Genomic DNA, 12,912 nt, shown 5'->3' with positions numbered 1-12,912 from the left:
TTTCACCATGTACTTCCACCTACACCATCTAAACCCTTATAAATTAAGAGACACATTTGAAATAAGCAACGTGAGGGAAAGGTCAAAATCTTCTCTGACAGCCATCCAGCTTTTACATGGAGCAACTCCATGTTAACTACCACTTAATATACAACCTACATAAAATATACTTGCATACTTACAACAGACCAAGGCTATTTTACTCAGATAATTAATATCCTTATGTTCAGCAAACCAACCTTTGCTGAGCTACACCTCACCAGTGTCAAAACATCACACTCCTATGATGAAATACTCCTCCTTCTGAAGCAAGCAAAACTCTGCCTGTCAGTAATGACTTACACAAGCCATAATGAGTGCTAGTTAGCAAACAGAAATTTGGGGACGCCAATAACAAGAAGAATGATACCTTTTAGTCAATAATACAAAATTAAATGTCACATCCAAAAATGCAGAGGTAGGCACTTGAAGGGTCACTATCTTCATCTCTATTATTCTGCCCAAACCTTCACACCCAATATTGCTGAAGAAAGTGAGACACTGAAGTTTGTGAGGCCTTTTACAGGCTTAGAAGACTAAACATTTTACTGGTGGCTGTCACATGCTACAGACAAAACTCTCTTCTACATTTGAGCAACTATTTGACATTAGAGAATCCTGACCCGCTCTGCATTTTATGTTCACCCAAGTGTTTCCTTTGTATGGCCCAAGTTCAAGTTTTCACAGACTGTGTTCTACCATCCACTCCATAATATGTGTATCTATTATCCCTATGGGCACAAGAACACAATTCTTCTGAAGCAAGTATGGCTCTATGCAACTGTTACTGCAAAAACCCCTTAGCTATTAATTCTTACATCCCCATGGCAAATTTCATACTAACGCTGCAAAGCCATTGCACACCTCTACTCAAGAAACCATTTTTTTATTCCTAATCTGGTATTTTCTTACCGCCCATGGCATTTGTAATAAGCAAGCTGAAGGGCAAGCTGCACAAATGTATCAGGATGAAGTTTCCTCTTTCTAATCAATGCTTTGCCGAAGGATGTGAAGGCGTAAGACACCAGCTGCAAGTCAGACACCTGTCATACCAAAGGAGGAAAAACAACAGAAGTCATGAAATATCACAACTTGGTCCACTGCAAATAAAACACACTCAACATAAACCACGATGTAACAAATTTAACCATGGTGTTAAATTCATCAATTAATCAGCAACATAGTCATTCCTGTTCTCCAGCATGAAAAAAAGACCAACTAAAAACATGTAAATAGAATGAAAAAAAAATAGTTATCTGTAACAACTAAGAGAACCAAGAGTAAATTTCACCTTCTTGTAATACAATTCTTTAGTACATCTGATTTCATTCATAATTTTTGAATCCACTGTGAATACGAGTTCCTCCGGCCATGGAATATCCCTCACATTATCTGATCCCTGGGAAGATGAAGACAGAAAAAAAGATGCAAAACCAGAAAATGTTATCTATAAGAAAAGACACATTAACTAATAAGCTTGAAAGTTTATAAAAGCTAGATACCTTCCATTTTCCCTCATTTTCAATAATCTTCATTTCAGCATAAGATAACATGGTAATTAAAGCCATGGCATCAAAAGGAGAATGCTAGAATCAGATAAGAAAAGATATTACATTTCTTTGCATAACAGCAAGAAAATCAAATTCTTCTTCTTTTTTTCCCTATTCTGCTCTTTTCCTGTCGACCAACAGCTTTACTGCATAGTGTTGGACTTGTTTTATAGTTCTGCAATAAATACAAAGTATTCTAAGTCCACCCACTGTTTTAACTGCTCTGCAGCTGGACAGGGAGGTACAATGTACTACTGCCATGAAAAGGTAGATTTAAGGAAAAATATTAGCTATGCTGGCCATGTAATAATGAGTTTAAAATAACACAGTTTAAAAAAACACAGCTATTCAAATGGATACATCAAACAAAGAATTACTTTAGAGTCTACTTGTGTATTGTAATGACTTTCCTTTGGAACTCCTCATTAAATACTTTCAGAAATAAGATTATGACTTCAGATCCTGTTGTTAATTCAAGTATTGTGTAATGGCAAACACCATGAGAGAGCAAAGAACATTAGAAAGCAGACTGCTTTTGGAAACTTACTAGACCAGGTGCCAGGTAAACAAGGCTACACTAAAGACTAATACATTAAGCACTTAATACTCTGAAGGTGAAAATCCAGTAAACAAATACTCAAAAGATGGAAAAAAATTAACTTACATCACAGAATGCACTACAGGTTCCATTGGAAAAGAATATGCTATTGTAGGATTTATCTCCCCAGCGCACAGTCGGATCACCTGTTAGCCCCAGCCTTGTAAGCTAAAGCAGAAGAAACATACTGTGAAGTCTAAAAAACACCAAGAACACTGCCAGTCTTTGTAAGCGAAACCTAGTCTACATTAAGAGGGCAAGACCTCCCTGACAGATGACATTTTCATCCAGTTCAAGATGAACATGATTATAGGGCCACGTTATTAATTAGAAGTGTGATAAAAAGTTAGTGACTATGTTTTTGATGACCCTGAAATATAGAGAGCTAAAATGTTATGAATGTAGATTTCAGCCATTCCCACTTCCAATGGCCTAACATTTAAAAAGTTTTCCTATGGATCAAAAAACCACATTTTTTACATATATATCTGCTTCATTTTTACTGTTCTAAAAGAGCAAGAGGTGCTACTTCTGTATATATGCAGGAGAAATTTTTATGTAAAGATGATCAGATATGAATTAAAATTCTTAACTACCTCAGTGTAGTCCTCAGGAGTTGCATGAGGGCTACAATCATCAAGGCCAACCACAAATAAACTTCTCTGAATTTTTTCCAGAAGAGTTAAGTTCTTTGGATCAAGATGTATCAAATATTCCCGTAACTAGAAGGCATAAAAGACAAAGCTAAGTGAAATAATGTTTTTCCACTGATCACAATGCTTTTCCCAGGAACCAGCTGCTGAAGTATTTCTACCTCTGCCCATTTGGTCCTTTCATTGCTTGTTAGGGCTGCCAGTCCTGGTCCATCTGGTTCACTGTAGCATCTCTTCTGTATATATGTAAGTTGCCTTTAAGAAGATTTCAAAAACTGAAGTTAAGAACAGATGGAGAGAAGGTAAATGACACCTTGCATCTCTCTCTCCCTTTTTTGCAAAGCTGGAATTTTGGTTCAACATTCACAAGGCAGTGTGAATTTTCAGGAAGCATGAATCAGCTACCCTAGATTCTAAGGACAACTGAAGACCTGCTCAGGTTTCAGTCATTCAGCACCTACAAGCCCAGTACAACTACACATAAACAATTGTAGTGCTAAAACATTGTTACACGCTTAATTTAAAACTAGATTTAAGACTTCAACAGTGCAGGTTGAGACTTTTCAGAGCAGAAGACATCTGCAATAGTGCAGCTTTACAGCTTCTACAGCAGCTAATCACATACAGGGCAAACCTTCCCCTCAAGATAAACTTTGAAGCAGATCACTTACTAGAGTGCACCCTGAATGTAGATTCTGAACTATACAACAGCAATTTTCTTCCTAACTCTTCCTTTAGAAAAATAATTAACAGAGGGGTAAGTTTTAGTTTGCAAATTCAGTTCTCCATATTAAAGGAACTCCATAAATTACAGGCACCTAATCTGGCTTGTTCTTTGTTCTGGCACTCTTTCCTATTCAATACAACTATTGATCGTTACTTAGATAGTATCAAAAATATGAGACACCCATGATGACCGTAAAAAAATAAAGCCAAACAAAGCCCCACCAAACCAAACCAAATCTGCCGTTCCCCTAGACAATAGATTTAGAGGGTTTTGTCTGTATTCCAAGCGTTCATTTCTTTCTTACTGGCTTGATTTAACAGGTATAACTACAAAAATTAGAAATGCATGTTTAAATATTAGCTATTAAACTACCAGATTATTTTTAAAAAGTGATTTTTAGCTCCTCTAATTAGGTTTGTCTTGCCTGAGGAATTTGGCCATCCACTTTTTGCCTATTTTACTTACAAGCCTTCTGTTGTGCACTATAAGCAGCACTTTGACAACTGCATTAAGTTATTGCCTGGCAAAATTAACAACCCTTTTTTAGTAAGGAGATGCATATAGATAGCAAATCAGTCACAAGAGACTTATGCTGAAACTACATCTGTATGTAACGGGAGAGTTCAACACTTGAGAGTGCTTCAGCTTTGATAATGATTAAGTAGCAATGCGGATTGTATCTGGAAGAAATTATGATAGCTGTAATCCTACTAATTCCATGGAAAGAAACCACAAAAAATGGTATTTCCTACCGAAATATCTTCTTTCGGCCCTTTTATATGATGCTCTACAGAAGTATTACAATAGAACACGGAAAGAAATTGCCCTCCACTGAACAAGGATTTATACAAATCTGAACCTTTCAGCTAAAGGAGAAGCTGTAGCCTCTCTCACACCTAATTCTTTAATGTCAAGGGAATAGAAAAAAAAAAAAAGCCGCTTTTTTATGTAGCTTAAGTAAGACAGCTCATTTAAAATAAGCATTTTGAAAACCTGAAAATCTCTGGAGGAGTCAGCATGCTGCCTTCATGCATAGCATCAAATGCAAATACTCGACCTCGACATAGGACTATCAAGTGAGATGGACATTCACCTTCAGCCTCTGAAATGAAAATCAGGAATAAATGAAAATCCAACCTTGAGGATAAAGTGACAGATATAGAAAAAACTCAGCAAGCCCTACAGACATTTTATGTTCAATTCTGCAAATTTGAAGACATTTTGAAAGCCAACAGAAGTCACACATAACTTTCACTGTTAGAAATTGCTTCAAGTCATTGTCATTATTTAGCAGCAAATTTCATTTATTTGTGTGTCTTGTCTTTCATCAATTCTTTATGCTGGCATGTTTATTACAGGCATCAGGCTGGTTATACACAATTTGAAGCAGAGCTTTGTTTTAATCAAATTTGATAAGGACTAAATATTGGACCAAAAAGGGCATTTGTAGATGAGACACCTTCTTTGCTTCATTATATGAACACTCTACAACCAGTAGCTGATTTAGTGCTCAAGATAGCAAGAATTTTATGGTTAAACTGACCACTCCTTTAGCATATTAATAAAAATCATTTGCTTATATTAATCCCAAATTTTCATTTGTTTACCTGTTTTAAAATAATTGCCAAGAGAGTCTCTGGTAAGTCCAGGAATTTTGCAAGTGCAGAAGAGCATTCTAAATTGGTTCATGTCCAGAACAGTGTTCCCAGATCTCTCTATGGCAACCTTCTCTCTGTAGTAACAAACATAGCAACATTAAGCAAGAGAAATTAAAATGATGGAATTAAATCAAGGTAAGACAAACCTGACTATTACAGCAGAGAATGCATGCCAATGGACATGAACGCACATATGCAATTAAGGATACACAGACCATCAATATTTAGGATCAGTAATTTTTAATTAAAGCCTTACGCTCGTAGTAGATCCCAGTATTTCAGGGTGTGCCATATATTTACACATGCTCTGTCTATCTGAGTGCCCTCTTTCGGTGGCCAGCAGTGCTCAATATAGGGACCAGGGCCTCCCATATTACAGTGTATTTGTGTTGAGATGCGAAGATCAAGATAAGCCACATTCAGCCACCAGTCCTCCAGCTGAAATAAAAAATGTTAAACATCAGAACTTACTGGTATTCGTTAATTCTTTAACAATTATGTTCAACTACCTGCTTTTTACTTTTTTATTTTAATACTCTGAATAGTAAGTCCTATATAACACAAGGCAGGACAGTGGATCAAAACTAACTGATGAAGATAATGACACATTTAGCTCTTCTGCTTTCAAGCTTGAAATAAAGTTCAATGCTGCTTAAGAATATTAAGCTGCAAATTATGGTATTTCTTCTCTGATACTCATCATCTTAAACTCCTGCAGATGTCAGTTGTGGCTGCTGTGAATATCACAGACTACTCCACGAAGAATAGAAGGAAACTAGACTTGTGCTGAGAGGGTATGTAAGAGAGACCATTTGTAACGCACATTTTTTGCCACCATCTGAAAATCCCCACTCTGGAGTGTATCCTGTTAGGATTTAGAAAGCCTTCATGAATTCCACTTGGTAATGACCTTCCTTGTATCTCTTTTGCTGTTAAAAGACAACTTTAAAATGCTAGCACATAGTTTCCTTCTATGAAGAAAAAAAAGAAACAAAACTCTGAATTCCAGGGTTGGTTTTGTTGGTTTTTTTTTTTTTTTTTTGGGGGGGGGGCATTTTTTGTTTTGTTGGGTTTTTTTTGGGGGGGGGTTGTTTTTTTTTTTCTCAGGGTAGAGGGAGAAGGGACAAATGTCATAGAAGGAGAGACTGGAAGACAAAGCATTCAAAAGCTGGTAAATAACTTTAAATTTTAGTCAGTGAGGTCTCTTAGCCACTCAGCTTTGAAAAAACAAATGACATATATGTAAGTGAATTAGTTCATATCCACAGGTCAAGTGGCAGATGTAAGGAAGATTTGAAGATTTAAAAAAGCTAAATGATTCTTTGAGTTACATCCTGAAAAACCAACTTTCCACAAGCTGAATTAAGATTTTTTACACTGAATTATGATTTCTTACATATCTAAATACGCACCCAATTCCTTCTCATTCTGGCTCTTTCCAGTAATTTCTGATGCAACTCTTTTCCAATGCCATTTTCAAAATTTTTAACTATATCCTTGGTTCTTTGATATTCTTCTTGATTAAGAAATGGCTTCACTGTAAAAAGAAAAGGTTTTTATTTTAAAGACAACTGTATAGTAAGATTTATTCCAAGACTCAGGTATTCACAAGCAAGGGAGTTAATGAGAATTAATTTTTCTAGAACAAGTATTTGAAGGGAAAACACCTTTTAAACACCTCTCAAAAGTCTGTAAATAAATAAGTATGTTCTAATAAAACATAAATACATACTTTTAAATAAATACGAATGATAGCAGACTAATGTAATTGCTGAAAACCTGAAATATCTATCAGATAACTAAATCAAATATTCTTTGTTCTTTCAAATAATTAAATTTACAAGAAAGCTGTTTCTAAATTAACACAATGAGCACACATGTCTGCCACTGTACTGCACCAACTACAAGCTATTTGCCTGTATTTTCAAGTCCACTCATGGTCTACAAGCAACTTGCCCATCAATTCTCATTCACTGTCCTTGTGTTATACCCACCTTTGATTGATAGCAAATGCAGTTACTGGTAGATAGTTTTTCTGTTTTTAAATCCTTTTGGATTTCTCTCAGATCATCTGCATTATAGGCCAAAGTCCTCCACAAACATCTGCAAAACTAGTCTAATCTAAACACACCTTAAAGACTTTTTACAATGAAATCTACGGTCAGTAATGGGCACTGCTGATGTAATTTTCCATACAGGCACATCTCATTTTTTTCCTATACTCACCTGTATAATGTATTTTCTGTTATATTTATACTTAGATTGTGAAGTCAGTGGGAAACAGAATAGAGGGCTGTGTGCGAGGTGTGTTTCTGGTGATTCAACGCCTACACAATGAGGCCCAAGTAATTTTTGAGGCTGCTGGACACTATCATTAGTTAATTTCTTGTTTGCCTTGCTAGTGGTAACCCTGTAATCAACTTATAGCTGCTAAGAAACAAAGAAAGAATACGAAATGACAAAAATTTAAACAAATACCTGCATCATCTCTCATCCGTATCTTCCTTTTGCAAAGCAATGAGTGAGTTTCAGCAGGGCAAGGTATCAAATACATTGTTAACCTAAATATTAAATCTTAACTCTGTCTTGCTGCAATCACACCTGCTTGCCAGCAACCACTATTTTTCTCTTTTTCATAAATCTAGGGATCATCTTGTCCAACATTTCATCTCTGTAGGGTCAGTTGCAGCAAGTTGCTCAGGACTGTGTTGGGTTTTAAGTAAGGATGAAGACTCTACAATCACCTTGGTAGCAGCCTGTTCACTGCTTGACCCCTGTTGCAGTAAGAGCAGGTTCCTTATGTTTAAAAGGAATTTCTTGTATTTCAGTTTGTGCTCATCACCTCTTACGGTGTCACTGGATACTGCTGCTATGATGTCTGGCTCCGTCTTATTTACTCCTCCACGAGTAATCACACATATTGCAAAGACCTGAACAATCCTAGTTTTCTCTGTCTCTTCCCATATGTCAGATAACCCAAGACCTTAATCACTGCCACAGCCCCTCTCTGGGCTCACTTCTGTATGTCCCTATCTCACTTGCACAGGGAGCCCAGAAACAGGCACAGAACTGCAGATATGTCCTCCCAGCACTGAACCAAAGCAAAGGATCACTTCTCTGCACCTGATGGCAATGCTCCTTCTATAGGGAGCCCTGGACACCACTGACATGCCTTGCTGCAAGGCCACATGCTGGTTCATGCTCAACTTCATGTCTACCAGACCCCAGGGGCTCTTCTGCATCCAGACACTAGGCCCCAGCTTGTGCTGCTGAGGCAAGTTATCTTCTCCTGGGTGAATGACTTGGCATTTCCCTGTGTTTCCTGAGCTTCAAAAGGCTCCTGTTAGCCTGTTCTTCCAGCCTATCAAGCTCCCTCTGATGGCATAACAACCATCTGGCATATTAGCTACTCCTTCCAGCTTTGGAAGCTCCCAAACTCAGAGTAGAGTCTGTCCCATCATGCATGTCCCTTCACCACCAACGACCATATCAAAAATTACTGGACCCCGGTGTACACCATCAGAGACTGGCCTACAAATGGTACGTGTTGCTGATCAGACCTTTGAGCCCAGTAGATGATAAGAGTTTCCATCTGTCTTCTACCTAGTGAACTTTATTATCATAGGTAAACTTTGTTAGTTTACCTATGAAGATTTTTTAAAAGCTTTTGATATGCCAGAAGCCTTACTGAAGTTGATATAAACAATATTCACTCTTCTTCCTTTGTCCAGAAGGACAGTCACCTCATCATAAAAGGCTACGATGTTGGTCAAGCAAAATTTCCTCTTCAGAAACCTATGCTGCCCATTCCAAATCACCTTCTTGTCCTTCATATGCTCAGAAATGGTTTTCATTATTATTTGCCAGGGATTCCCAGGAATTAAAGCAAGATTGATCAGTCTTGTCCTTCCTGAAGACAACAGTAACATCTGCTCAAGGAACCTTCACCAGTAATCATGATCTGTCAAATATTAGCAGAAGTGGCCTCCGAAAGACAAAGACCAGCTCCCTCAGCACTCATGGGCACATCTCAACAGGACCCACATAATTTTTTATGTCCAATCTGTTCAGTGCTGATCCTCTTCTATCAAGGGTAAGTTCAAAATAATTCCATTTTAATCCTAATTATATAAGGCATTTCAGTAATTTCCACTACTTGTCCTAAAGTGAAAGATAAGGATCCATTTTCAGATACATCCTTGTCTCCTTGTATGGTATGGTATTCCACGACAATAATGCAAGTGACATTTTTTCTATTCCACAGGATAAACACAGAAAGTGTGGGCCAAATACTACCTGCAAATGTGGTTTTAAACACATTCTGGCAACCTCAGGCAGCAAGACAGAACATCTACTTTCAAGTATTACCATACAATGATCGTGTTTAAATTGCATTGGAACCTCCAAAAATTCCACTACAACACCATCACAACTGGAAAGGTACCAGTATTCCCCTTACACCTCCACCACAGGTGATCAGCTGTGGATATTCACATAGTGCCTACACATCTAGACCTCATCTAGATGCAGCTTGGATTGCACACCATCAGCTGTGAACACAAATGAAAAAAGAAATAACAGCAACAGAGCCATTCAGCTTTACCCTTTTGCAGATTACAGTTTTCATCCTGAAGTTGAAAGCCTTCCGTGACTGAGGGTAGTCCAATACTCAGGTTTCCCAGAAAATGACCTTATTATCAAACACTATTAAAAGACAGGATGCTTACCCTCTGATATTCTGATATTAATTTTCAAATAGAAAATGAAACTCAAGCAAAATTATTTGGTTCTGGTCTCAATTCATAGCATCATTTAGGTTGGAAAAGATCTGTCATTAATTTAGTTGAACAATTAAAGGGGTGACTAAGATTGCAAGGGGACTGGAATGCCCAACAGAGATGATGCTGAGAACTGTGTTTGTTGAGCTTATGAAGAGAATGCAAAGGAAGACCTGGCTGCCCACTTCAACTGAATGGGAAGTTCTGGTGAAGCATAGTTCCTCTCAGAGATGGAAAGAATTAGGATAAGAGAAAATAGAATAAAGGTGGAATACAGAAAATTTCTCACATGGAAAAGTGAAATTTTTTGGGTTTTTTGGTCATTGCTGGTTTTTTCTTTTTTCTTTTTTTTTTTTTTTTGTTGTTTTTCTTTCCCTCCCACAATCATGAGAGGGATCAAACACCAGAACAGGTTACAATGAAACAGTCTCCACCCTTGTAAGTAAACAAAACCTGGGTAAGCAGGGCCTGAGCATCATGCTGTAGTTTGGACCGGCTTTGAGCAGAAATTTGGTCTAGATGAACTCTTCCCAATCTACATGATTCTATGACCACAGGGTCTCTTTCCATTTAAAAACTATTTAAGCACATGTAGAAGCAGCACCATTAAAGAGCAGAACTTGGCCTCTTTCTCACCAGAGTTCAGTGAAACTTCTCTTGCATTTCTTCAGCCCACAGATCTTGTCTTTCTCATTCAGCGATCAGCTCTGCCCATGAACAAGAAGTATCCCATAAATGACACCTTCAGTTGCATAGTTAAGAAATCCTCTGGGAAGCTAGAAGCTTGAGTTTTCATACTTTCATGTTGAGTCTATTTTTCTGAATCTCAGTGTCTGGGCTGGAAGGCTAAGTAACATGGCTATAGCCACCTTCTGTTCTCAAGGCTTACTTTAAAAACAGGGTTACTCCTTAAAAGGTAGCAACTGTAAGACCTTAAATAAAGCATATTCTGACACATACTTTGTCCAGCTTTTCTAGTTAGATTCTGGCTCTAAACAGACAAGTGCTTTACCAGCAGGCATCCTGACTAATGTCAATTGCCTGGAGTCCTCCTCCAAACAATGAAAGAAGGTTTCCCAGAACTAATTTAAAGCCTCTATGAAGAATCACTTGGAAGGTCTGAATTGTTCTTCTGAAGCATCTCCTTTCCTTCCTTCACTCACATTTATAGACTAAAATGACAAGCTTAAGCAATGAAATTCACAGAGCTAAGTCTAGAACTGTGCCCTGCACCTTTTGGCTTTAATATATTTGTACAAGGGAAGACTGGCAAATGCTGGGTTAACTTTTCTCCACCACCAGTGAGACTAAAGAAGAGCAACAGCAATTAAAATGATAGAAAGATTTTGTACATGGAACAGTAAGCAGCAACTAACTTCAGCATGAAAAAAGAAAGGGACATGCGATAAGGTTATTTATGAAAACAGATCAGAATCAGAACACAAGAACAAACAAATTCACTATCAGATTTTCTCACTCCATGACAGAGTTATTTATTAACCTGGAGAGACACATGGGTTTACAAAACTAAACAGCAATTTTGTTATTGCAGGTTCTACTCTTGCAGCACAAGTTTAGTTAATCTGCATTACAGCAAAAAGACTGCATTCTTTTAGACACCCATACACAAACTTTTGCTCAAAACCCACTACTTCAACAGCCTGCATCAAAAAACCATTGTGTAAAGAACACCAAAGCAAGCTATTTCCAGTACTCATAATAAATGTGAACTGAAGAGTAAACTTTAGGAATTCTATTTTGGGAAAGGGAAAATTTGGTGTATTATGTTTCTGCTAAGAAGAGAACTCCAAGTCTTACTCTGTTAGCATTTGTGTAAAACCTGTAAGATGGTAAGATACAAAGTAGATGTTCCAGAAAAAACTCCATGTCTCAGAGTTCTGAAAATTATTGAAGAAATAGAGAAAGGTAGTCTCAAGATACTTCATAATGCATTTTTGCTGTTCCAAATACATAATAAAGAACTAACCAGTCATTTTTTCTTTACAAACAAAACTAGATACACATGCACTGATGTTGTTTTCCAAACTTTTTTGTGATGTTCTTTAGATTAGTCAACATGCAGAAAGTATCGAAGCTAAATTATGTAAAAAATGCTCACCACTACTTTTGCCTACTACTGTACAGTTAATAAGTGTTCTTTCTCACAAATATTAAATATGAAAAGTTTTAAATAACTTGTTTTTTTAAAAAGATTCTGGGCAAACACAGTTATAAACACACAGTTAGGCAAACCAAAAATTTTAAGTGAAGTATCTTTCACCAGATCACCTTTTTTTTTGGAGAAGAAAAAAAAAGTGGAAAAAAAATTCCACTCTCAAACCAAAAAGTTACTCAAGTGCCAAATTCCCTTGAAGAAAGGTAATTAGGGATAAATAAAAAACTTTTACTCAAGTTTCTCTGAGCACTTAATTTCCACTTTTGAGCCTGAAAGAGACCCTTTGGCACTGTAAGCTTGTCTGTATCCCACGCCCCAATTACAGTACAAACTGTCTCTACAATCACTTAGCAAACATCTTCAGATTAGCCTGGTTACAACAGCACGTGACACGCTACAATTAAAACATTAAGTCATTACCTGCATCAAGGTATTTACTCAAAGATTCATCAAGAGGAGGTACTGGCAGGGAAGGCAGAGAATCTTGGTACTGAAACGTGCGCTCCTCTGAGGATTCAAGCAGTTGCTTTTCCATGTTGCAGATCTGCAGCACAACCAAACAGACTGTTCACAAAGCCCACGGCCGATGACGAATCTCCCTCCCCACACTGTTCTCTCCCTCGCTCCGGCCTCCTGCCATTTACAAGGTAAAAGGTATCAGGAAGCGTTCCCCGACAAAGCACGGAGCGAGGGTTTCTGGCTGGCTCGCAGCCACGAGAGGCACACACACAGC

General features: G+C 37.6%; 1 protein-coding gene across 4 annotated transcripts in view; it reads right to left on the bottom strand.

Moving 5' to 3' along the window:
* The window catches only part of CROT (carnitine O-octanoyltransferase), a 44,494-nt gene that overhangs the window by 30,949 nt on the left and 633 nt on the right, over nucleotides 1–12,912 (bottom strand). For all 4 annotated transcript variants that reach the window (XR_012054488.1, XM_002193402.7, XM_030264616.4 and 1 more), the window contains 11 exons: nucleotides 12,600–12,723; nucleotides 6,638–6,762; nucleotides 5,482–5,663; nucleotides 5,175–5,299; nucleotides 4,561–4,669; nucleotides 3,002–3,095; nucleotides 2,784–2,909; nucleotides 2,254–2,355; nucleotides 1,542–1,625; nucleotides 1,331–1,438; nucleotides 952–1,082 (listed from right to left, as the gene is read on the bottom strand). Coding sequence is in view for 3 of the 4 variants with exons in the window: in XM_002193402.7 (XP_002193438.2) it covers nucleotides 952–1,082; nucleotides 1,331–1,438; nucleotides 1,542–1,625; nucleotides 2,254–2,355; nucleotides 2,784–2,909; nucleotides 3,002–3,095; nucleotides 4,561–4,669; nucleotides 5,175–5,299; nucleotides 5,482–5,663; nucleotides 6,638–6,762; nucleotides 12,600–12,714 (1,301 nt within the window). In the remaining variant the exon portion in view is untranslated. Of the gene's footprint in view, nucleotides 1–951; nucleotides 1,083–1,330; nucleotides 1,439–1,541; nucleotides 1,626–2,253; nucleotides 2,356–2,783; nucleotides 2,910–3,001; nucleotides 3,096–4,560; nucleotides 4,670–5,174; nucleotides 5,300–5,481; nucleotides 5,664–6,637; nucleotides 6,763–12,599; nucleotides 12,724–12,912 lie in introns of those variants that run through there.

Source organism: Taeniopygia guttata, chromosome 2, assembly GCF_048771995.1.
Source record: "Taeniopygia guttata chromosome 2, bTaeGut7.mat, whole genome shotgun sequence".
Taxonomy (NCBI): domain Eukaryota; kingdom Metazoa; phylum Chordata; class Aves; order Passeriformes; family Estrildidae; genus Taeniopygia; species Taeniopygia guttata.
The sequence above is the reverse complement of the archived record's forward strand: the minus strand, read 5'-3'. Positions and strand labels throughout refer to the sequence as shown.